The sequence below is a fragment of the Pseudorasbora parva genome, chromosome 9, assembly GCF_024679245.1.
Source record: "Pseudorasbora parva isolate DD20220531a chromosome 9, ASM2467924v1, whole genome shotgun sequence".
NCBI lineage: Eukaryota > Metazoa > Chordata > Actinopteri > Cypriniformes > Gobionidae > Pseudorasbora > Pseudorasbora parva.
Window position 1 is genome coordinate 8675907 of NC_090180.1, and position 26649 is coordinate 8702555.

The 26649-nt window shown below is 36.5% G+C and overlaps 1 protein-coding gene and 1 long non-coding RNA gene across 2 annotated transcripts in view; one reads left to right on the forward strand and one right to left on the reverse strand.

Moving 5' to 3' along the window:
• grin3ba (glutamate receptor, ionotropic, N-methyl-D-aspartate 3Ba) overlaps positions 1 to 4004 on the reverse strand; it is a 51235-nt gene extending 47231 nt beyond the window's left edge. Inside the window, exon 1 of the mRNA XM_067453726.1 lies at positions 3311 to 4004. Within this exon, the coding sequence (XP_067309827.1) occupies positions 3311 to 3763 (453 nt within the window). The 5' untranslated portion in view covers positions 3764 to 4004. The remainder of the gene's footprint in view (positions 1 to 3310) is intronic.
• On the forward strand, positions 3952 to 11996 carry LOC137090047 (uncharacterized). Its single transcript, XR_010907818.1, has 3 exons — positions 3952 to 4024; positions 10352 to 10510; positions 11871 to 11996. It is a non-coding gene; the product is annotated as an uncharacterized lncRNA (long non-coding RNA).
• The last annotated feature ends 14653 nt before the right edge of the window (positions 11997 to 26649 follow it).

Consider the following 26649-nt stretch of genomic DNA (forward strand, 5'->3'; position numbering starts at 1 on the left):
CACTTTTCTATATCTAACTGCCGATCTTTGGTATCATCAGGAATCTATAATTTGATTCTGGGCAGATCGTTTTGGCTGAGGGCAAAGTGAAATTTCATAACTTTATATATTTAGGCTATTTCACTTAACCATAGCCTATTGAACGCTGAATTTTTACATATGAATGAATTGTTTGCTTTTTCTTATTGTATAGCTTCTTATACCTTTTACTTGTACTTTTATGAATACTATTATTGATCATTAAAACTCACATTTAAAAAAGAGACAGGGTTGTGTTTTGTCATATTTCATTTTATGACGAAGATAAGTTAAGATAATATGCAGATATTGCCTGAACCACATATTAATGCATAATATTTTTTAAATGGAAACGAAGAGAGTCAGGTTGTGTTTTATATTTTGTTTTAAATATACATGTAGATGCAGTGAAGACGAATAATCAATGTACCCTTTGCCTGTAACACATATATGTGTCGATATCTGTTTAAGTTTTTTTTCTTAATGAAAAAGAAAAGTGTGTGATTTATTACACATTTTGTTTTATTGTCGCCTAAAATACACAGATAACTGGAGTACCAGAGCGAGCTGAGTTACGTTGTCGAGAACACTGCTGTTCCATTTGTAGAATTTCCGGACTTGCGTCCTCTGGAGTTTGCTCTCCTGAGTCGAACTTGCCAAGTCTGAACCACCAAGGACAAGTGTCTGAACTTTGCGTATTTGGTATTGATAATTACCTACTGTCTTTACGAATAAGCTATGTGTTCTCAACACACCGATTCATTCAGTAGTGGCACTACTGTCTGTTGTCTGGAGACACACAACGACATAATCTGCATACCTACTGCATTTACACTATTTTCACTAGCAGAGCACAAATACACAAAGTAACTGACAATAGTGTCTAAAACACATAAGTTACTTAAAATTAGCTTTTTTTATTGAAAGGAATATTATGTAATCTGATGACAGTTATCACGATCCTCTAACTTAGTGGTTCTCAACCCAGGTTTGATAGAAAGAGATTCAAAATGTGCACTGTTGAACCACTGCTGCGGTTTCAATTTTTTCAAAGGTTTCTATTTTCAGTGACTACTGCAAGACTGCAAGGGCAAAAGGTCATGCTATAAAATAATGAGGAGGGCATCTACAAGATAACTGTAGCTTTTTCACAAATTAATGTCTTCATTTAGGTGTACATGAATAAGGTCATTCCGAGTCCACTTTGAATGTTACGACCTGGAGTTTAACTCAAAATCAACATTTGGACAGTCTCGACGGCTCTCTTAAATTAAGGATTCATTAAGCCTAATAACCTTCCAATGGTTGTCCACTGGTAAGCTAACAAAGAGGCATAATTGAGAAAGGCCTTTGGATTAGAATGTGATTTCATTCAAAGCGACAAAATGAGTTTTGCATGTACTAATCTTCCTTTTGTGCTTGGGAATATTTGCTACAGAAGGGAGACGAGTTAATGAGCACTCAAGCGTAGATGAGCAGAATTTTCCTGAATGAAACAGGCCTGGCATATTTGGTCAGCAAACAAAATAATTTAAGTCACTAAGAATATGGTAATCTACCCTGCGTTTGATTGGCTGTGGAGCGAATATTATCACGGAAATGAAAGAAACTATTTCATTTGAATCGCTCAAATTGCAAATTCAGGCTAGTGCTCGGTAAAAGACACCTGTGGATGGCTATTTCATCTGCAGAGAGCAGAAAGGGGTAGTTATTCAGCAAGGATAAAGAATATTACTTTAGAAAAGCGTTCAGGCAGCATAATATTCTGGGGTTGCGTCCTAAAATATATGAACATCCTTGCCCCCATACAGGCCAGGGATATTTATAGGATTAGCTCTATCTTTTAATTTGTTAAAGTAATTTTGAAAGTTAACGACTCCACAGTGATGGCATGAGCCAAGCCTTGCACAAGCAGGAAAAAGATGGGCACTAATGATTTCACACTTCCCCCGGGCTGTGTCAAAATTGAGCAATCAAAAACATTTTGCTAATAATTTTCATTAATCACAGAAATGGCCTTGTTTATTATTTCGCTCTGGCTAAGAATAACCCAATATATGAAGCAGCTTTTACTAGCAGCCAGGCTGTAAATGTACAGGACACAAAAGCCTTTTGACTGACACTTTATAAGATGTAGGATAAATCATGCTGTTATGAATGAGCATCTTAAAAGATGAGTCTCTGTGCTGACCCGCTGTTCATGCCTCTTTATGCAAAATCAGGGGTGCCTTTGTTCCTTTGTGTCCATATGCTGGCAGAGTTTGACAGGAGGAAAATCTTTTGAGGTTTCCCTGCCAGGAGAAACCGCTGCAACTGGCTGCACTGCTGGAGACAGAAACAACTGGTGCGACTGGCATCCTCTCTGTTTGCTGCTTAGAATACTAACGAGAGTCGGCACGCCTCAACCCTGAGCCCTAAACAGTGTTAGGATTGTTCCACGGGAATACATCAGGATCTGTGTCCGGCCCTTGGAAACAAACACCTGAAATACATGCCACAGCTCTAACTCTTAAATATTTTATGTAAACTCTTGGTCTCTTTTAACATGTAAAATCTGTCCCACCATCTCCTGAGGTGACAATAGAAGTTGTAAGACTGTGTGCAACAATATAGAAGGCTTAAAAAAAAAACATACATTACATAACTGGTATCAGTTAGTATCTATCAGCAGGTTTTGCATTCTACTCTGGGAGACTTCTATATTTCTATATTTGTTTCCAATTATATTTGCTGTTTATAATTTTAAATTTTTTAGTCAAAAAAGATTGTGTTAAAAGGGAAATGGGGAGGAATGTGATTCATTTTAACGAATAGCCAACATTTGATTATTAAAATAAATTAATGAAAAACATTGTTTTCAATTGGTACAACCTACCCCAGTGACTACAGCACTTTTTGTACTTGGCATTAGTTCAGACAGTTAGGGATGAATTGTGGACTTATAACTTCTTTATATGTTTCAGACTCATTTGGTAGCGTAGCATATCAAAGTTTGACAGAGCAAAAAAAGGGAAAAAACCCACTTAGTTACAGACGCGGAAACAAAACATTTCGCGGTTCTCACGAGCTTTTGGATTATGTTGGTTGTGCCTCAATAACAACGAGTGACAGTTGTAAAAGGGAGAATAAATGAACCAAAGAGTCAACTCCTGAAATTAAGAAAATGCACATCGAGACCGAAAACAAGACCGACTTACACTAGGCGCCAAAACATCGGAACAGTTTTGCCACATCTTCCTCGAAATCGAAAGAGCGCTTTGGATAAAAGTAAAGAAATGAGTTTGCTGCTCACCTGTGTCTTAAGAGGTTCACCCTGCTCAATGATGCTGATGAAAGGTATTTCCAAAAACGAGGACATGAACTCCACTTGTATGAGCTCCTCGTGGCTCTGAGGAAACGCAAGCACAGCCGAGACTCCCTGAACAACGATATCCTGACACACGCACCTGAACATGGACTCCGGGTCGCCATTGAGAGGTTCTCGGGACAATACTTCCAAGCTCAAATTGTACGGCAAGAAGTTGTTCCCACTTTGCCGGAGGTGGACCAGGGCGCGGTTGAGGGCGCCCTGTATCCTGGACTGCTGGCGGGTCGGCAGGAGCGCACCCAAGCGCACTGTGTGCCCAATGCGTGCCAGTATGTGACAGGGCTGGGGATGCAGATAACAAGGGTAAATAAACATCTGAAGAGCGACCTGGAGCCCGACATGAAGGTATGCCAAGAATCTGGAGAGCACTAAATTCATCCTGCTCCTTTCGCAACTGGATTGAGGTTTCGTCACAAGATGGCATCGCTCTATTCTTGTCCAATATTGTTCTTGTCCTTAATGGTTTTACGCGCAAGCGGATGCAGCCTCGGTTAAAATGCAAGTAGTGCAACCATTCCGTCTACTCCAAGTGTTGAAGGCGAGGAAGTGCTGTGCGCGCCGTTGAGGGAGGATGTGCTGTGCCACTGAAGATCTTCAGCATCACCGAGCTCAGAGGGAGATCAATTGTGGCCACGCCAGGTCTGGTAGAATATCAAATTATGATGAATTAAGCTTTCTCAAAAGGTCACTTATGACATATTAAAATGTCTTCAAATCTTCACTTAATTAAAAAGTGAATTTTAATACACTTGCTTATTTACAAAGTTATGCACATAATGAAGAGTTAAAAAAAGAACGAAATATCAAAATGGCATTTAAAGTGCACTTTTCTCGAATTTTAGATTTTATTGTACGTGGAGAGGGTCGCCCCCTTTTGGCCGCCGCCATGTTGACATCACATGACCAGTTGTGTCAAGCAATTGAGTAAGTTAACGTTATTAAAATGACAGGAATAATAGCCTACATTTACCTTATATTGCGCTTTCAGTCAGTGTTTTTTACACTGAATAAAGCACGAACACACAATGGTCACATTGGTCTACAGCAAAATGCATACCAGCATAAACTATAAACACTTAAAAATTGTTGAGATTAAATCCAATGTCTATTATATTGATATGAGAACTATTATATTGATATGAGAACATATTATATTAGTAAAGAACCATTATGCACACAGACTGGTAGATATTTAAAGTCCAAAACTGGTTCTATTGGGATTATTAAGAGCCCTCTAATGCAAAAACTGTCGGAATGCACCTTTAAAGTGGCCCTACATTATGTTTTTTTTTTTATTACCTTTCATGTAGTGTAACATAGCTCTAAATGAATGAAACCATCCTACAAAGTTTTAAATCTGAAAGTGCACCGTATATAAACTTATTGTCTCTCAAAAGTAAGAGTTGACTCCGAGTCAATTAAAATAATCGTTTTTTAAAGAATCCCAAGCCAGTGACGTCTAGATGAAACATTAGCATATTGCACGCATTTTCAGCCTAGCTTGGCAATGTGATACAGCTCTCACATGTGCTCCTATATAAATTTGGCAATGAATTTGTCTGTGACGCATTACACTGAACTAACAAATGGTGGCAGACAGCAAGATTAATCAGATTACAGCACGTCACTTCTCAGACATTCTTACTCCGCTTCTGCATGTTCCCTCGGCCTGAAGTGCCATAAACTACATTGACACTTCCATTGAGAAAGGTCCTGCTCTAGTCGTGTTTGCAAGATACTTTCAGGTTCATGAGCAACTCACCATTGTGACATGAACGGAAAGCGACATGGACCAGTAAGAAGTGTATTGTAAGAGTATTGTATTAAATGATACCGCATAAGAACCAAATATATAAACAATCAGCAGTCAGTATTAGTGTAAGTCAGCAGTGAAAGCATGCATGGAATCGTAATGTAAACTTGGGATCTAAATGGATGCAACCAAATCAACATAACAAATGAAAACAACAGAATATCAGCCGCTCAGTCTAGTCTAGCGCCGTCACGTCATAGCTTCCTTCGCAATCATAGCGGTGCAGTTTTTACAAGCCAGGGACCAAGCTTCAGGTGGGAAATCACACACACCTCCACTAACCAGCACACCTGCAAACAAAACCACATAGAAAACATACAGAAGGAATTTCACTTGATTCACTTGAAATTCCTCCGCCCTCGCGTCTTTTCCTCGCATCTTTCCCTCGCATCCTGAAGGGGTAGAGCTAAGCTGCGAGGAAAGGAAACGAGGACGGACAAATAAGAATTGGGAAGCACCCCAGGGCTATTCAAATTTTGCCCTGGAGGGCCAATGCGCTGCAGGGTTTAGCTCCAACCCTAACCAAACACACCTGAACATGCTAATCTATCTCTGCGTCCCAATTCGCATGCTACCCATTTATGGAGCTAGAAATATGACTAAATGATCTGAATTTGAATTGTATAAATCTGAATTATTGACAAGTGTAATCTAACAAAATTGAATATGTTGCATTTTACATCGTTCTGAATTTGAATTTTTTAAAATGTTAAATATAGAACCTTTGAAATTGAACACATCTGAAATGTTTTTATGTCGAAATTGTTTAGACATGTATTTTCAAACAGCAGATATTTTGTTCTGAATTAATCGACTGGAAATATTCAGTTTTTGAAAATACAGATTCAAGATTTCAGATGAAGAAGAAATTCAGATCATCAAATTCAATATTCTAAAATTCAGATCATCAAATTCAATATTCTAAAATTCAGATCATCAAATTCAATGTTCTAAAATTCAGATCATCAAATTCAATGTTCTAAAATTCAGATCGCAGAAATTCAGATCTTACAGAAAGTAGGCCAGAGGTCATCAGGGAAGAGTAAAGGATGTCAGAAAAATCCAACGGAGCACCATCTGATCATTTCATTTCCTATTTGTAATGGAATAAAGAGAAAAGATCAAACAACCCCTTTATACTTTTTTGTTTATTTTAGATTAATGCACAGAAAAAGAGATTTTGGCTAGATTTCTCATTTTTCGTGTGATCGTGTTGGGTTTACCGCACAATTAAATAAGGTTGGGTACTGATTAATATTTTATATATCAGATAAACATTTTTTTCTGTGAAACGGGTTAAGTTGCACAGAAAAGTTGCCTGATCTAGGACCTGCCCAGTACAGTTTAAGAAGCGGTAGTCTTCTACTGCTATAAGACTACTATTTTGTTGAACAGACCTGGGCTGAATCTGAAATCGCCCCCTATACCCTCAAATACATACCTGCAAACAAGTTTCAAAATCCGGCCTATCAGGTAGAGTACAGAGTAAATTTTATGTACTGTACAGTGTATTGGGGGGATTTTTGGGGGTATACATATATTGATTTTGAAATAATATTCTCATCAGTGTTCTATCAGCTTTTACATAGGCCTGCTTAAATCTGCATATTTGTGATATTTACCCCAGGGCGTTGTGTCATTTTATAAAGGCCATTTTTTAAATCTTATTAAATGTATGCATTTCATGTTCAATTCTTACATTTGATTAATAAATGCAGTTATATTAGTAAGACACTAGGGCTTTTACCAATCAGATTAATTAATTTAAACTGCAAAAATAAAACAGCAATAAATAATGTTATGAGATTGATGTTCTAAATGTTTGAATATACAAATAAAAAAATGCAATGATACTTTTAAACATGAAACTAAACCGCCAATAGGTGGCAGCAAGTGATCGTCTTAATGAGTGAGTCATTGAGTCGTTCATTCAAATGATTCATTCAAAACGCTGATTCATTCAGTTCAAAACACCGCGCTGAGTGTTGTTCCTTTGGAACTATATTCGTCGGTGAAATCATAGTTGAAATAGAACAAAAAAAGTTTTTTGAGTCTAACATGTACGTACCTAATAATGAATTATGCTACACAATTCACGATTGCAATGTATTTGAAATCGTTTAGATTGCTGCTCACTTGTTTTGATTTCTCCACGAATGTCTCACAAAGAGACAGGCAGCGCCAGCCTCAACGTGACTTTGTTACCAGAGATACACTCCATTATCAGTCGCTGTTTACATTGAATATAATAATAAATAAATTATTATCTGGTTATTTTAATGTTTTATTTGTCCTGTCGGGAAAGTAAAACCCTCTTTGATTTGTCCCAGACAAAGATAATGTGGAGCCCTTACAGTCAGCCCTGTGTGTTCATTCATGATTTCTGTCGTGCTGTAAAGCGGAGGTGATTGGTTCATGTCATGAGCGCTGCCTTTTGCTTGAACTGAGGGCTACAGTGATCTGTGAATGTCACGCCATAGACTGTTAAAAATAGGTCACGCATCATTAGAGCATTTCCCATTATTATTGTTAACAACTTCACCCCCCACCCCCAAAAGACAACTCATCGGATCTACATTCATTCACTTGTTCGAGTTAACTGTATTAGTGGACTAAAGTAGGGTATAGTGAGGGTTTAGGGGGGCAATTTTGGATTCAACCCTGGAGAACGACAGATGACGTAAAATGCTTAGATTTTCTTCACTAATCAGCGATTTGTAAATCACGCACGAAAAATGAGAAATCTAGCCGAAATCTCTTTTTCTGTGCATTAATCTAAAATAAACAAAAAAGTATAAAGGGGTTGTTTGATCTTTTCTCTTTATTCCATTACAAATAGGAAATGAAATGATCAGATGGTGCTCCGTTGGATTTTTCTGACATCCTTTACTCTTCCCTGATGACCTCTGGCCTACTTTCTGTAAGATCTGAATTTCTGCGATCTGAATTTTAGAACATTGAATTTGATGATCTGAATTTTAGAACATTGAATTTGATGATCTGAATTTTAGAACATTGAATTTGATGATCTGAATTTTAGAACATTGAATTTGATGATCTGAATTTTAGAACATTGAATTTGATGATCTGAATTTTAGAATATTGAATTTGATGATCTGAATTTTAGAATATTGAATTTGATGATCTGAATTTTAGAATATTGAATTTGATGATCTGAATTTTAGAACATTGAATTTGATGATCTGAATTTCTTCTTCATCTGAAATCTTGAATCTGTATTTTCAAAAACTGAATATTTCCAGTCGATTAATTCAGAACAAAATATCTGCTGTTTGAAAATACATGTCTAAACAATTTCGACATAAAAACATTTCAGATGTGTTCAATTTCAAAGGATCTATATTCAACAATTAAAAAAATTCAAATTCAGAACTGTGTAAAATGCAACATAATATTCAATTTTGTTAGATTACACTTGTCAATAATTCAGATTTATACAATTCAAATTCAGATCATTTTGTCATATTTCTAGCTCCATACCCATTAGAGATGAAGCGATTACCAGTTTCACGATAAACCACGATAAAATGTACTGACGGTTAGTAATATCGTTTAAAATTTAATTATTATCAAAACCGTCTGTGATTATCACAGTTTTAAAAAATTTTTTAAAAGTGCATAAAGCTGCTTGATTTATTTGTTGTTTGTTGATTTTCAAATAGAAAACTTGTTGAAATGTTTTCTGTGTGTGTGTGTGTGTGTGTGTGTGTGTGTGTGTGTGTGTGTGCATGTGTTCTTTTTGAAAACTTTATCTTATTTGAACAAAACCGTGATAATATTGATAACCGTGATAATTTGGGACACTATAATCGTGATGTTAAGAAGATAACTTACCTAGGGATACTTATACGGCCCTCTCTAAAAGAAATTGTACATATAAATTGATAAAGTCTTAAAGATTAAAATAGATATTGACAGATGGAGGACACTTCCTGCATCACTGCTATCAAGAGTAAATTTCCATACTGTTTCATCCCTACTATCCATACCAAATAGTAATCAAAAATATAATTAGTATGTCCTAAATCGTAATGTGTTAAAAAGAGTATTCCAAAGATACCCGAATGGTTTACCATTTTCGGTCAGAATTCGAAGTGCGGTTCGATGCTCACTCTCGGCTGATATTGCCCACAACCCATTACGAGTTGGACGAGGATTCGATACACAAATAAAAAGCATTACATTTACATTTATGCATTTGGCAGACGCTTTTATTCAAAGCGACTTACATTGCATTCAAGGTACACATTTTACATTTTTGCCAATTCTTGCTTTTCCTGGGAATCGAACCCATGACCTTGGCGTTGCTAGCGCCATGCTCTACTCATTGAGCTACAGGAAAGCATTAAAAAACAAAAAACATGACAGATGTGCGAGTCTGACCATTAAGTAGAGAGGTTTAGATTAAAGGGTTTGAATGACCAACTATCAGTAACCTGACAAAAAGTTATTATTCAGTGTTGTCCACATTATATTTCACCTGCAGCAGCATTGAGAACTTATGTAATGACACGTTTGGCCATTAACTTTTAAATGCATCATGATATTTAAACTGCAAAGAAACGAGGAGAGTCTCTGCATTAAAGAACCATGAATGGCAGATCAACGTGCAACTACATTTCTCTCCGATACGGTAGGAAATTAAACTGAATGAGGAGGATTTGAACTGTGTGATGACTTACAGAGCAGTTTAAACGGTGACAGGATACACGTAACTAAACGAGTTAAAGTCCGTTAAAGATGACGAAGTAGTGTGTCCCAAAGCTTACATACTCTTCTGCTACACACTCAGAACTATGTACTTTTTCTTCACAAAAAGAGTACATACTTTAGGATGTAGTATAAGTAGGCGAATTGAGATGCAGCGTCTGTCTTCGAGATCATTAGAAAATCACAGGTGGGTGTGTTTGATCAGGTTTGGAGCTAAACTCTGCACACTGTTAAAAAAGGCACATTTTGAACTTGGATGTTTAAGTTATTTCAACTTAAATTATGTTAAACTGACTTTAAAAAATGAGTTACATCTTGTATAACTAATAAAAACAAGTTTAACATTGCTTAACTTATTTTGATGAGTTAAAACAATGTAAAAACATATGTTGTCATAACTTATTGAACATATTTTTTTACAGTGCAGCGCATCGATAAGATTTGAATAGCCCTGCCTGCAGTATACCAATCACAACTGACTGGGTCATCTGACCAATCACCGCAGATTAGCATCATGCAAAGGAGGGCTTTGGAAAAAGGGATCGTTGAGCGAATCATTTGGGAGTCGTTGAACATATAAGGTAAAAATAAAGGCATAAGACAATTAAAGTGTTTTTTGACCTTGCATGCATGTAAACCTGTTGTTGGGGACTTCTAAAACAAAAATAGGAACCTTTCAAATGCCATTTAGGGGCACTTTAAATTGAGATTACAGGTGCAAAATCCGCTACACTCCGGAGGCTGCCAAGCCAAATGATTTTCAAATGATTTCAGTTAAGACTTAAAAAGAGATGAAGAGGTGACTGAGGACGTAATTTACTGAGGAAGTGAATTCACATGGTTTGACATAGTTCAAGGACAATACCCCATTCATTAAATAGTTAATTAAATAATAATTGCATGGCAACACAGATGCTCTTGTTCGGTATAATTAATTTACAGTGGCCTTTGTTTGCTATAGAACAGTAATCCAAATATATTAACTTGTCACTCTGAGTGCAAAACTGAAATGCAATGTAATAGAATTTTTCTTTTTTTACTATACAATCCTTTGATTTAGTCAGACAATTAGTTTATTCAAATATTTCTACATTTTACATCCCATGGCCTGTTTCATTTCAGTTTATTACTGTAGGTACCGTAGGCATTTTTCCACAACTGGGTGGTTGCAATAAGCTCATTAAAGTATACTTTTCTGCTTTAGTAATTAAACTGAAAATGTATAGCTGCCATAAACTGCTCATTACACAATGCTTCCTTAACAGAAATGAAGTCTAAAGAAAATGATGCACATATGCAGTCAACTGAGGAAGGAGTGCGCATGTGTCCTTTTCATCTCTGTGTATAAAAGCAAGAAATATGAACAATGGAAGTTTATATGGTGGAACATTTTCAATAACATTGTCATTTTATCACTAAGGATCCGATCCTACATAATTTCAGTGCATTTTTCTTTCATGCATCTAGTTCATTTCCTGTCTGACAAGAAACATATTAGTACCGCAATGCATGAAACTGTTTTTAAGCAATTACTTGTGCATTTTGGAAAGCTTTGCACCCTCAAATCCATTTGCTTGTAATAATAGCTTGGCTGTTAAAGACTAATTGAGGATTAGAGACCACTGACTAAGTAAAAAGCAGATGAACCATGTCAAAATTCGGTATGACCTTTGTGTAGCAGAACTTCTGACAGTTTATATATGCTACAGACATCACATAAATATGGTGATTTACTCTATATGGACCATATTACAGTACATGTAATCTCTTGCAGAAACAAACAATATATGTCATCTCTATTCTATACCACACCTCAATCTTTTTGCCTGAACAATGTCACCAAAAACCATTTGCTTTTCCACTTAATGGGAGTGTGCCATGATGTCCGTCTGATGTCTGACATGTAACCAGTGATGCTTGCTTGATTGTTTTTTTTTTCAGCTCCAGCGCATACAGACCAACATTTCAGGATATTTCAGAGATGCAGGTGATTTTGAGGGTAAATCAAAATTTCACAAGACTATCCTGTCCTGACACATGGATGGCTCGACTTGATTTTCAGCGAAGGTATGCAATTGTCTTTTACTCACCTTCAAGCAGACTCACGCGGTGCGAATAAATATTCATAAATGTCCTTTTGATTTTCTTCCAGATGACTCGTACACTCTTAGAAGAAAATGTTTTATGTACAGTATAGAAACTTTAAGGGTTCTATCATGTGCTTCATGTATATAACTTTTTAGGGGTTCCCATTTCATAATTTAAGACTTTAAAAATGTAAAATGCTGTCCAGAACCCCATTGCACCTTTTTTGAGGGTATATCTCTGGAGCCTTCATATAGTCAATTGTATTCAACTTGGTTTAATATATAAATTAAAGGATTACACTTTAATCATAAAACCAATTAAAACATGTGTTTATCTCAGAGGGATTACACCCACCTTGTGAGCACCCATATAGATAATCCTCCTCAGTCTCTTCCTATTGTGACATATGCATACATTAGGCATTTCTGTATTTACACTGTTTGAGATGCAACAGTTGAGGCAATGAGTTCTGAAATTTAATTTTGAGAGGTACCTCAGAAAAAGCCTCAGAGCAGAAGCTCCGCAATTACAGCATGGATAAATGTAGCATCAGTGCTGTTTCTGTCGAACCGCATGTCGCAGCACTCCATAATCTGCCATAATGCTTTACAGAACAACTCGTACAGGAGTGCAGTGCTTTTAAATATCACTCTGCAGCATCTACATTCTCAGCACATCCTACTTGACTAATTTCAGCACAATCTTTTGTGTCCACTAGACAGTTCAGCAGCATGCTAGATGCAGTGAACCATCAGGATGTGCTGTGCGAGAGGCAAGGTGCTAAAATGGATAATTCTATTAAAATCTGAAGTGCTATATACTCATAAAGTACAAGGAAATTTGCTAGGGGCAAAGCAGTTGACTTTCATTTCTGTGCTAAAACGAAGATATTCATTCCTGTTTTTGGAAAGCTAGGCACATCTTTCAATTCAAACAAATGACTGTGAAATGGGAACACCGTAAACCTTATCCCTCCACTGACTTGTGTTGGAGATGAAGAGTAATTTAGACTTCAAATTAGGGTCGGGATGCATAAATAGCAAGCACAAGCCGGTTCAAAGCAGGAGGGTATCTATATGAAACCTCATTTAATTTGGTCAAACACTCCATGACCCCTCTCTGTTTTATCAGACTCAGCAAACATGGTTCTGATAAAAACTAATGAGTTTCATGCAGTCAATTAACTTAACAACATATTAGGTGTACATTTGCTCTAAGAAGTTGAAAGAGTTTGTAAAAACTCAGTCCATTTAGTAGTGCACTTTTTGAAAATTTTAAATATAATATGACAAGAAAGCACAGCAGAGCTAACTTTGGTTTCACAGGGGAAATGTCTCGTTCCTGGCTTTACTTTTTTTCTGAAACACAAGTTGTGTCATTGCATTAAAGTTTAATGGGGGCTAAGGTTCTGTATTGCAAGGCATATTTTCCCAACATGCACTATGTAAATCCACACATCTTTCCCTGCCGCTGGGTAGGTTAGTATTGCTGAGCTGGATTTATTTTTACCATGGTTCAGACATACTTATCATATCCACTGAGACTCACTGCTTGCATGTGCATGTCATAGTTTATAGCCACCATCATTTGAAATAACCTGCTCGCTTCTCCTCTTTTTTCTCCTGCAAGAGTGCAAGGAGCTGGAAGAAAGGTTATATTGATTTAGTTACAGGTAGTGTAACATACGGACAATTGTAGGGTGAAAAACCTGGTTTACCCCATCAGTGATAATTGAATTATCACAGGGATACTATTTAGTCAAGTGTACTAATGTGGCATGTGTCATCAATTGCTGATTGTGTTCTCAGTCCTATGGGTTTGTCAGGTCATTGCTGTTTGTGTTCTAAGTTTACAATTATACCGTTTTTGTTATTATTATGAGGAAGTAACCCAGCCAAATGGAGTCGTTAATTCTGTCCGGAGTTGTTCTTTCTAAAGCAGAAGCCTTAATTGTAAAGAACCTCCATAAATGACTGATTTGAAAAACATTTTTTTTTAAAAATACTTGGTAGCAATATATTCTACATTATATACACACATACATCTTCTGAAACTATACAACAGCATTGTTTGAGGAATGGACGGAATTTTAATTTAGCTCTCTTTAACTAACATTTGAAGTAGCAATGTCTGAATTATGAATGAATCATTTGTTGAGTTGATTATTTTTAATGATTCCTAATACTCCTTAAAGGGTTAGTTCACCCAAAAATGAAAATTATTTCATTGATTACTAACCCTCATGTTGTTGGACACCCGTAAGACATTTATCTTCGGAACACAAATGAAGATATTTTTGTTGAAAGCTGATGGCTGAGAAAGGCTTCACAAAGGCCTCCATTGGCATTCAGTACATGCCCATTTACAAGACCCATAAAGGCACTAAACACGTCGATACAAAGTCCATCTCACTACAGTGGCTGTACAATAATTTTACAATGCAATGAAATTTTACGCACACAAATCAAAATAATGACTTTATCCAATAACTTATTGACGTGAACTCGACGCATGAGCAAGAATATGTTGCAGATCCGCTGTTTGAATACATGACCCGGAAACAAAGAAGAGCGCCGGTATCGCGTGAGTTCACGTCCGAGACCTACATGGAAGACAATAACTTGTCGGATAATGTCATTATTTTGTTGTTGTTTTTTGCGCACAAAAACTATTTTTGTCGCATCTTAAAATTATTGTACAGCCATTGTAGAGAGATGGACTTTGTATCGACGTGTTTAGTGCCTTTATGGGTCTTGTGAGTGGGAATGTACTGAATGCCAATGGAGGCCTTTCTGAAGCCATTCTCAGCCATCAGCTTTCAACAAAAATATCTTCATTTGTGTTCAGAAGATAAACGAAGGTCTTACGGGTGTCCAACAACATGAGGGGGAGTAATTAATGAAATCATTTTCCTTTTTGGGTGAACTAACCCTTTAAATTCTCAACTAACTGACTCAAAGATCCTGTCAGAGTTGTTAAAAACAGCTCACCAGACATGAACGAATATTCAGTATGCTCAACACAGTTATTGTTTTACTTCAGAAGAGCTCTGCATTTAACATTCAAGTCACATAGACTAATTTATGATGCTTTTGCTCATTGTTCATTACAGTTTTATGGTGGTTTTGCTCATTTTTTGAAATTTCATGAAAAAGAACAGCCAATACATTATTCAAAATGTATTGACTATTGTAAGTCATGTGGGTTTTGGGCACACATGAGGGTGAATAAATGATGACCGAATTTTCATTTTCGTGGTGAACTATCCCTTTAAAGTAATGCTCCTCATTGACGCATATCTAAGAGCCTGCCCTTTAGATTCAGAGGAAATTGAGGTCGGTGGTATGTGCGCTTGAAAACATAAGCTCCATGGCACATGAATCTTGGAATTTTGCTGCACCGTCTCAGTCTTATCATCCTCGTTCCCTCTAATAGGGCATTCCTCAGTGATCTCAACAAATTGAGAAGCAGAGTATATGTAGCTTTTGAGATGATTAGCCTGCCAAGCATTTCATTAACCCGACCTAAGTGATTAAAAGGGGCAGATCCATTGATCCCCTTTGTGGTTCATGTATTATTACTCGCAAACCATCTTCATGCAAGAACTCTGATTCATGTAACTCCCTCCCTTTCATGTAAGGATTTGCAGTCACTGACCTTTGCAGATTTGGAGGTGTTAAGAACGGCCGGAGCGTTCAAGCAGAACACTGGCACGAGACGAGAGACGCGGTCTAGTCATGCCTGCTGCTCTGCTTCCCCGACCTTTCATACCCCATCTCACGTCCTTGGCTCTTGTGAGATCACAGAGAGGTGAGGTGCTTCCTTCTAATAAATCGCACAGAGAAGAAAAAAAAGGAACCTGCTCTGTGCTACATTATGCAGCCTTATGCAAGTATAAACCAAAAGCAGGACAATAATATGCTTTGACAGAGCTTGACATAAGCCTTTTTCATAGAGTACTGAGAAGCTAATGAGTGGTATAAGAGGGCTGAAAAGAGCACATAATAATAGATGCTGTCTGCCTGAATGCTTTTCAGGTGTGCATCTAGCTTTCACAGAGAGGCTGGAGTCTAGCTGGCAATGTAGAGAAAGCCGGAGATCTATAGATTTTATGACAAGCATCAGTCTCCCATTCTTGAATAACAGTGGAACCCAAAAGCTTCGATTCTTCTGAAGTATTTTCAAATGTTTACCTTATGTATGCTCTTTCACTGATGGAAAGAACATGCTGAATCCCAGAGGAACATGCCGATTGATTCATTCCATACATGGCTTCCTCATACATTCATAAAGTAAGCTGTGAAAAAAAAACACATCATTTAACTTTTACTTGATTAAACGTATAATATAACTAACTATGCTCTATCATACACGTATAATACATTTAAATTCTAGTTATCATTATTCCATTTGAAATGATGTGCCTGCATGTGTTTACAATTCTTTTCATTAGTTGTATTATTATTGTTATTATGAGTTTAGATGTTCATATACAGATAGATACCAACAAAATATCAACAAATAAGATTACAAATGGATACATGAACATAACATGTAAACTATTCTACTATGTAACCTAAAGGGACTACTCCACAAATGTGAATCAAGCATATGCTTTTAGGTCAGCAAATTTAATAAAGTTGGACTGCTACAGCTGATTACATTTCTTATTAATGAAGATCAAGCGGCAGATACGTCACAAGGCTGGTATATCTGCCTCAGTAAAGCTCCATCTTGATTTTTTTCTCTCCCACTAATGCTTTCTGAAATCAAATTAGGAACAACCTGATTAATCTCACCCATTATTTCTGTTTCATAATTTCATGGACTTGAAAAAACCTGGAGTTCTCCCAAGAACACATGCTGTTTCGTTAATGAAAGTACAAAAATATAAAAATAGTTTTGGTAAAGTATTTCAGGAGCCTGAAGAATTAAATGAGCAAAATGTGGTCACAGGGCCAAATTGAATGAATGAATACTTTTTCAACCTGAACCTCTGCCAAAATGTTACAAATGAACAGATTCACCAATTTACCAAAGTAATTTCAATAATGGATTCTGTTCCAAAAATGAATCAATCATGTATTTTGCAACATCCACTTTTTGTGATGGCACTGGACTGGAAGTAGGGCTCATAAAGATTGTGTTTGATCTCATTGAGTCATTTTTTAACACATAAACATCTTTAGAGCCTATCGCCTCTATTTCTCTATGCCCAGAGACCAAAGCAAGAACTCTGCAGAAAGCACTTGGCTGATTTTCTATCATTGCTCTGCTCCCCATTGCCCAAGTTCAAAGAGTGCATTAAACAAGTCCTTCAAATTTTCACAAGTCAAATGTTTCCGTGTATTTTACTGCCCCAAGATGTTCCATTTGTCCAATAGATCCTTAAATATCCTCAGTCTCTGCACTACTAAATCATCTGAACTGCCTACTCATCCAAAAGGAAATTCAAATGACTTGAATCAGGCTGGTGGATCACTTCCTCATCCAAGTTTGACATCGTAGTCAAGTTTAAGTGATAGCATGGAATCAGACAAATCATGAACCTGGCAAAAAATCATCTAACCTCTGTGACCTTGCAGTGTAAAGTCATCCTGACCTTTCAGAAGCAAGACCAACAGAACTGAAGTGTTTTAGAAAGATGGACTCTGCTTTAACACCTAAATAATTGGTAGAAATCTTGTTAAACAATTGTAGTAATTGGTAGCTTGAAAAAGCAAAAACAGCCTGTTTATCGTACAGTTATTACATGAAAAAAGCAACAAGAAAAAAAATCTTCTTTCATCACCTTTAGTGTTACACTGAAGAAAATTGTGCATATTTATACTGCCAAAAACACACTAGTGTTCAAAATTTGAGTTTGGTAAGATTTGCTTTAATGTTTTTGAAAGTATATATGCTCAGCAAGGCTGCATTTATTTGATAAAAAATACAGTAACCGTAACATAGTAATAGTACCAGTAACATTTTAGTCTTCAGTGTCACATGATCCTTCAGAAATCATTCTAATTTACAGAGTTGCTGCTCAAGAATTATATCTGAATATTATCAATGTTGAAACAGGTGTGCTGCTTTTTCACAATCCTTTAATGAATAGAAAGTTCAAAAGAACAGCTTTTATGTGACAAATATTTTGCAGCATTATAACTGACACATTTGATCAGTTTAATGCATCCTTGCTGAATAAAAAATTCTTTAAAACAAAATAATAATTCTGGTTAAAAAAAAATGCGGTAAAGGGAATGATGGCAGAATGTTAACCCTTACAGTAAATGTGTGAATGTTTTGGCAATCATTATTACATAATCGTTTTTTTAATGACCTATATCTATATTTAGGGGTGGGGGGTCTAATTGTATTTTATGCATTCTGACTTATTTACACTGTTAAAGAGTTGGAATACACTCCATTAGGATTCGAAAACATTTCGGACAGCACTTATTCAATCATCAAAAATTCAATTGTTGTGTTTTTGTATGTTGTTTTTTAGTATGGCCCTATGGGCATTTCTCCCGGATGAGCATGTGCACACATCTACCAGAGCCCGAGCAATAGCATTTTGCAAAGAAATTCGTCTGCAGCGCTGTCATTTTTTTTTTCAGACCACAAAATCAACAATCTCACTAAAGTAGTGTGTTTGTTTGTCATGTTAAAGATAACCTTGTTCAGCTTCTCAAATAACCCAGCGTTAAGGGAACAGTGGAGGCAGTTTGTTTTTCTGGAGCAGCAACAGAGTTGTACACTTATATATCTAGATTTCTCATTTGTGTCTGTGCAGATCGGTCGAATGAGGCATCTACGTAAATATCTCTATGATCTGTCGGTATTTTGACCTTCTTCAACAAAAGTAATGGCGTTGGGAATACTAGATGAGATTTGTCTGATATGAAGTAAAAAATAAACACTGTTCGTTCTCTTGCAGAAACCAATCGGTTCGTGTCTTAAGAGACCAATGTGTCGCCACAAGCCACAGGCTTGCGTGTGTGTGTGTGTGTCATGCACGGTTCATGCTTATATCCACCGATCGTGCAGGCCAAGTAATAAAAAAGTAACATTCCAATCAATCGTGGTTGGATGAGAGATAAAACATTGTGTTTGTTTGTTAAAGACATTTTGCGAACCTGTGGGTGAATCATCATTCTGGTTGTCATTTTCCCACACGTTTTCAAAACAATTCCTCAAGTACTCAGGGGAGCCGAAGCTCATTAAATATGCAAAATTTATCCAATCATAGCAGTGGGGGTTTACTTCCAAGTCTTCAGTAAAAACAGAGCATTTCATGAGAGAGGCTGAAAACCAGGGTAGAAAATAGCCTACTTCATTATGATGTTTTTAAATATAAAAACCATGCAAACTTCATAAGTTAACCTCATTTAACTTATGCATATTTTATTAACTTTGAGCTTTTTCAAAATTGGAATTTTCAGGCTTCTTCAAAATCAATAATTTGATCGCTGACAGCTTCCAGATCCGCCATCAAGTGACAGTGACAGTAAATGGACTGCATTTATATAGCGCTTTTAACAGACCCTATGGCCATCCAAAGCCCTTTACATTTTTGCCTCACATTCACCCATTCATACACCGACGGCGATGTCAGCCATGTAAGGCACCATCCAGCTCGTCGGGAGCAGCTGGGGTTAGGTGTCTTGCTCAAGGACACCTCGACACTTTGTCAGGTGGAACCGGGGATTGAACCACCAACCTTTCGGTTTGTAGACAACCTACATGGACCACTGAGCCACTGCCGCACAGTAATATAGAGCCATTTCAAATTTGTTCTTTTGTTTTCTATCTGCAGTAACTATGAGTGAAACATTACTTCATCATTGTGTATCAGACATTGCCTTGTGGAAGGAAGTTGAATTGCACTTATTCAGTCATCAAAGATTCGATTATTGTAGTGCAGAAAAAAATATACTGTTAAACACTTCGGGTCATTTGCAACCATATACATTTTTTCACAAAAATGAATGGGAAAACATGCACTCTATTAAATGTATATTATTTATATAATAATATATAATTGTTATATTATTTATAATGAATTGCTATTCAAAGAAGGTTGATGTCTAACTTTCAACATGGAGTATGCTTGCCAAACAAGTGCACAGGTTACAAGCGTTCAATGGACTTCTGAAGATAAGCACCTTAAAGTATATGAATACATTTCTATGTTCCCTTTGATGTCACTGCGTCTTTGGTGTAAATATTGTTTGCATACCTCAGCAGGGTTGTTTCAGTAAGATTTTTTAACATGCAGCGGCCTTTCCCCTGCAAGCAGAGTGTTTGTTATGCCTGATATTGCCCACACTACACCACAGTCTCCCAATCCTTTGGTGATTAAGCTGATGATATGGGCTGCTTAATGACTTCCTGGGTTTGTGTGAGACCTGAGAGGTGTAGATTTAAGCTCCTGACAGTGGTGAGGGATGGATGAAGAGATCGAGAGGAGCAATTCCTCAGCAGAGTGCTGCATCAGGGGATTGCACTGCCAAGGACAGTCAAATGCTCACTAACTACACCAAAGCGTTGATGTATAATGTCAAACTTACAATGTAAATCCAAAGGTTTGGTAATCTTTGGTAATGTGTTTGGTTCATTGGGAAGTCGTGGCCTAATGGTTAGAAAGTCAGACTGATTAAAGGTTGTGGGTTCGATTCTCAATACTGGCAGGAATTGACTGGAATCGAGAAAAGCACATACCCCAAAATCGCTCCCTGTGCGTGTGTGTGCGCGTTAGTATGAGTTTTGGCCGTCACATTTCACCTTTTAAAAGCGCTGAAAAATGATGTATTAATTATATATATATAATTTATTTTTGGGGGGTTATTTGAACACATTTGGTGTAATTTTATGTTGAATGCAAGTTTTTTTAACACTTTATGTTGAATGTGTGTGAACAAAAAAGAACGTCAAGGTGAATTTACACAGTTATCATTCTCTTCTGCTTACAGGAGAGGCTGTGCAGGGATTTCTGATGGGACTTTTACAGTTTCTCCCACAGATAGTTTGAGGTAATTTATCCCTCTTTTTGGTGAATGCTCTTATGTCATGTATTGTAAAATCTTTAGACAGTCAATGTGTGTTTGTGTGTGTGTGTGTGTATATATATATATATATATATATATATATATATATATATATATATATATATAATTATAATTATTATTGTTATTATTATTATCATTATTAATTTAATCTTTTTTGTTAAACTGATTAAAGCACATCTGACACAAACGTGTGTGATTTATGACACATTAGTGTGTTAAATATTTTATCACACTGTCTGTGTTAAGCAGAATAACACACTGGATTGTCCTCACAGATGTGTTAAAGGGATAGTTTACCCAAAAATGAAAATTGTATGTTTATCTGCTTACCCTCAGGGCAAACAAGATGTATGTGTTAGAATTAGACGCCATTGACAGGAAAGGATTATACGAGCAAGAGTTGGAGTTAAAAATCTTCATTTGTGTTCTACTGAAGAAACAAACACATCTACATCTTGGATACCCTGGGGTAAGCAGATAAACATCACATTTATTTAGTTTAAATACACCGATCCAAATAAATCCATTTATTAGTTCTTAATTAATTGTATAAACTATAATACTGATCTACCAACATTGTCGCTATGATAAATTAAAATAAGCTGATAACATCACAGTTTTTTTCCAGAACGACAGTACGAATCAAATTGCATTGCAATATTGTCCTGTTTGACACTGTGAAGCTGCTTTGAAACAATCGTCATTGTAAAAGCGCTATATAAATAAAGTTGACTTGACTTCGACTTTATTCAGCATTGTCTTCTCTTCCCTGTTTGTTTTCAATCCTCAAATAAAGATTCAAACGGTCATGAATAAGCAGATTGATTCATGATTCGGATCGCCAATGTCACGTGATTTCAGCAGTTTGACACACGATCTAAATCATGAATCAATACGCTGATTCATAACTGTTTTATTCTTTATTTGAGGATTGAAAACAAACGCAGAAGAGAAGACAATGCTGAATAAAGTCGTAGTTTTCGTTATTTTTGGACCAAAATGTATTTTCGATGCTTCAAGAGATTCTAACTAACCAACTGATGTCACATATGGACTACTCTGATGATGTTTTTATTCCCTTTCTGGACATGGACAGTATAGTGTGCATACACTTCCATACGCTCTCTGACTAAATATAAAATATCTTAAACTGTGTTCTGAAGATGAACGGAGGTCTTACGGCTGTGGAACATCATTAGGGTGAGTTATTAATGACATCAGTTTCATTTTTGGGTGAACTAACCCTTTAATGTATATATGTAGAATTTTCAGTGGGCTCAAACCAAAAACAAATATTCTTAAGTATTTTATATTCTCAGAAAGTGTGTGTGTATTTACCCAAGTTTATATATTGTGTTTTTTTAACCTTGTATGGTTATCTCAATACATTCTTCATGAACTATATTGGACAGCTCATGGCACAGTTTATGCAGAAGAAGACAAAATGTACCATTACAATGTGCATTCTGATTTTTTTAATTTCAAGAAGAAAAGCATATTGTGTCCTTTTGTGTTCTTATTACAATATACACTTGCATTACAAGTGAAACAATATTGTTATCAGTAGAGAGAAACATACACATGTTGGTAGGGTTTTTAGGCAACACAAGTTAATTAATAATACAGAGCAGCAGCGGAAGGAGGCAGGCAGTGTAATTTGAGTTTAATCTCTAATGTGAGGAAATGACATTCAGAGTTATTCTTACCTCAGTGTTTCCATCCGCCTTAAACAGGAAGCTCAGGACTTACTGATATTAAGTCTTTCTTTTCTAAATGACTTAGAGCCTTGCCTTATTATTATCAAATATTGATGGGCTGTATTAAAACAAGAATATTGCTAAAATAATAAAATCTCTTAACAACCCTTCGGTTACAGGAAGCAGGAAGAGGAACTCCTTAAGAGCAACATAGACGTCAGAGCAGCATGAAAGATTTTCCAGACGGTTCGATATGCTTGAGGAAAGATGTAACTTTTTTTTTTCTTTGATCCGAGAATAACTTTAGTGTTGACAAGCGGGTAATGGTTTTAGGTTTGACTATGACAAAATGAACTCGCGTCTTGCTTTCATATTGTGCCATAGGCTTTGGTTTTTCCCTCAGCTTCATACGAGTTACCATAGCAAGGATTACTGTCTCAGTGGTTGACAGTAAAATATTTCAACCCGACTTACTGTATTGTCGACTACGGATACAAACCTGATACTAGGGTGCTATCGCAAAGAACCTGATGCAATTGTTTTGTGCCTGTCAACGTGAACAGAGAACCAAGCCTTCACTGTAAATGCCTGGTAGGATCTTCTCAGATTACAATGCCACAGCGTAAGACGTGAGAACAATGAATTGCAAATAAAACATTTCCCTACAAATCAAAAATGATGAACATTTTTTTTATCCACTCCTTGCTGGCAGAGATGTATAATCAGACATGTGAATGTTAAGCAGAAGAGGATATAGACCCTGGAATAACTGTTTAGTTATCCATGGCAGATCCATAGCGGTTTGTTGTCTCGTGTGCTGAGCGAAACAAATCGCTGCATAATAGGCAGTGGAGGATGTCAGCGGTAAATCTGAGGCTTTGAGAGAATGATGAACACACATATGAGTGCTCACAGACTCCATGGAGGAATCTGCAAAGTGCATCCTGGAGGTCTGCCTCTAAACACCCACTGTGCCATCCATTAGCAATGAATCGTAGTTAGTGTTCATTAGGGCTCAGACACCTCTCTACGGGTTGGTGGGAGACACTAGTCTTGCACATTGATCATGATGTGTTTGGGAGCTGCTACCTCTAGGCCTGCCCTCTGCGAGTTGTAAATGTGACTCTGGGAAAAAAATCAATCGACCAAATGATTTCTTTACTTATCCTCGGCTGGGTGCCAAGTAAAGGGAAACAAAAAGGTGACATGTAAATGTTAAAAGGTCAAATCTAAACAAAATGTTACTCCTTTCATTACAACCCACAAAAAGAGATTATTCAGGGCAAATCCCACCCTGCAGCCAGTTTCATTAAAGTTAAAGGGTTAGTTCACCCAAAAATGAAACTGATGTCATTAATGACTCCCCCTAATGTTGTTCCACACCTGTAAGACCTCCGTTCATCTTCGGAACACAGTTTAAGATATTTTATATATAGTCCGACAGCGTATCTAAGTGTATGCACACTATACTCTCCATGTCCAGAAAGGGAATAAAACATCATCAGAGTATATATATATAGTATAGTATAGTATAGTATAGTATAGTATAGTATAGTATATAGTATATGTGACATCCAACCCGATCACACATAAATGCGTATAAATAGTACAAGTGTGCAATGTCGTGGAATGTATACATGATACGCTGTTTTTCGCGTGCATATGATACGCACTTTATGGCGTATATATGACACGCTCTCTTGGGTAGGTTTAGGGTGGTGGGGTGGGGGGTTCGTATGTTTAATATGCCATAAAGTGCGTATCATATGCACGCGAAAACCAGCGTATCATATGCACGCCAAAATGAGTTTTGGCGTATACATTCCACGACATTGCACACTCGTACTATTTATACGCATTTTTCGTGAGATCCGGCTGTTAGCTAGAATCTCTTGAAGCATCGAAAATACATTTTGGTCCAAAAATAACAAAAACTTTGACTTTATTCCACATTGTCTTCTCTTCCGCGTTTGTTTTCAAACCTCAAATAAAGATTCAAACGGTCATGAATCAGATTATCGTGTCAAACTGCTGAAATCACGTGACATTGGCGATCCGAATCATGAATCAAATGTGCTTTTCACTAATCAAATTGTGTATGATTGCAGACATTTTTTTATTAAGCAACGTTTTGTGTAAAAAGAATTCATAAAAGTGGTTTGTTTAAAAATCGTATAAATTGTAAGATGCGTCAAGGCACATAGTATTGATACAAATACTAAGTTGATACTAAAATACAGTTTTTAATAATGTCTAAGTTAATACTTGTTCAAAACAATTACTTTAGCAAAGTTTGTACTATTTTCGGTTTATTTTGATAAATAAAATATTTGTTAAATAAATTTAAATATATTAATTTTAAAAATACAGAAAATAATTTTAAAAAGTAAAGACTGAAAGCATTAATTGAGATCCCATAATAATTGAATATAGCTTTATAGAAGTAATTAATAAATAATATTTTATTATTTTAATAAATATCATATTTATTTATTTTTAAATAAGATAGTTTTATTATAAATATGGTGATTATCTCTAAGGTGAACACCCAACTTGATATTTGGAAGAATGTTTGTAACCAATCAGATCTTGCCCACACTGACTTCCATATAAGGAAAAATAATAATAATATGGTAGTTAATAAGGGGCGAGACCTAATTTGTTCTTCCAAATATCTTCCTTTATGTTCAGCAGAACAAAGAAATGTATACAGGATTGAAACAACTTGAGGTGAGTAAATTATGACTGTAATTGTGAACTATCCTTTTAATTTCTTCAGTTTGAATAAATGATGAACAATGTGTTTAAGTTATGAGGAAAAAGAAAGACATTATGCTTGCATGCAGCCTGGCGAAGTAAATGTTTCCCAAAATTAAAACTCTCCTGAAACAAAGATCATTGGATCTGCGATGACTCGAAAACAGCTGCAACTGGATCAGTCTGGATTAGTTCAATTCCTGAATAAATTGTTCAGTGGTATTTGTGAACCGATTAAACAGGTGCGCCACAATAAATCTGCTCAAAAAATGAATCCCCCACCAAACGCGTGTGCCAAAAGAGTCAGAAAACATTTGTGTTAAAGAGTCAGATAACCTTCAGGAATAAAGCGGTCAGACACAATAAGCAAATGCTGGTGAACCATCACTCACAAGAGAGAATACATTTAAATATAATGAGAGGCAGTGCATGAAATTATACATTTATTTATAGAAGGACTCCTAGTGTCTAAATGCCATTTCGTTTGAATAGAGGCCAAACTAATGTGCTCTACACTATAATATACCGTAAGATGAATTACCAGGAGCATACAGTAGATCAGCGTTATGAGCGATGCTGATTGTTTAATAAATCTCCTCAATGACTGGTTATGCAGCTTTTGATATTGACACTTTACGGTTGACATTTTCTAGTGCACTAAAAATCACGCTTAGATACTCATGATGAAGAGAGTTAACTCTATCATTGAACAGTGCATCAAAGGTAAAAACCACATCAGTGTCAAGTCAATAACAGTAGTTTTGATGGCCCCTAATATCAATCACAGCAGTGCCAGACTGAAGTGAACATTAGTCTCTATCTGCTAGAGGAATATTCACAAGCAGTTTATGATGTCTCTCAGCTGCTCACAACCTTGCTGCCCATATACAAGGCATGATATGAGGGATGTAATGCAGTGATAGAGATAAAAGCCTCAATGATTTGATCACATGCTTCCTCCTCGAGCGATATAAAGATGTTCGTGTCCACCCAAGGTGCTTATACAGCACAGCTCACTTATGCAATACGTTTTCATCATCTTGCACTGTCAGACCAATGTCAGGACCCATTTCATTAGCTTAATTTTCATATTCCAATGCTGCCATGTTCCTGAAGCAAATG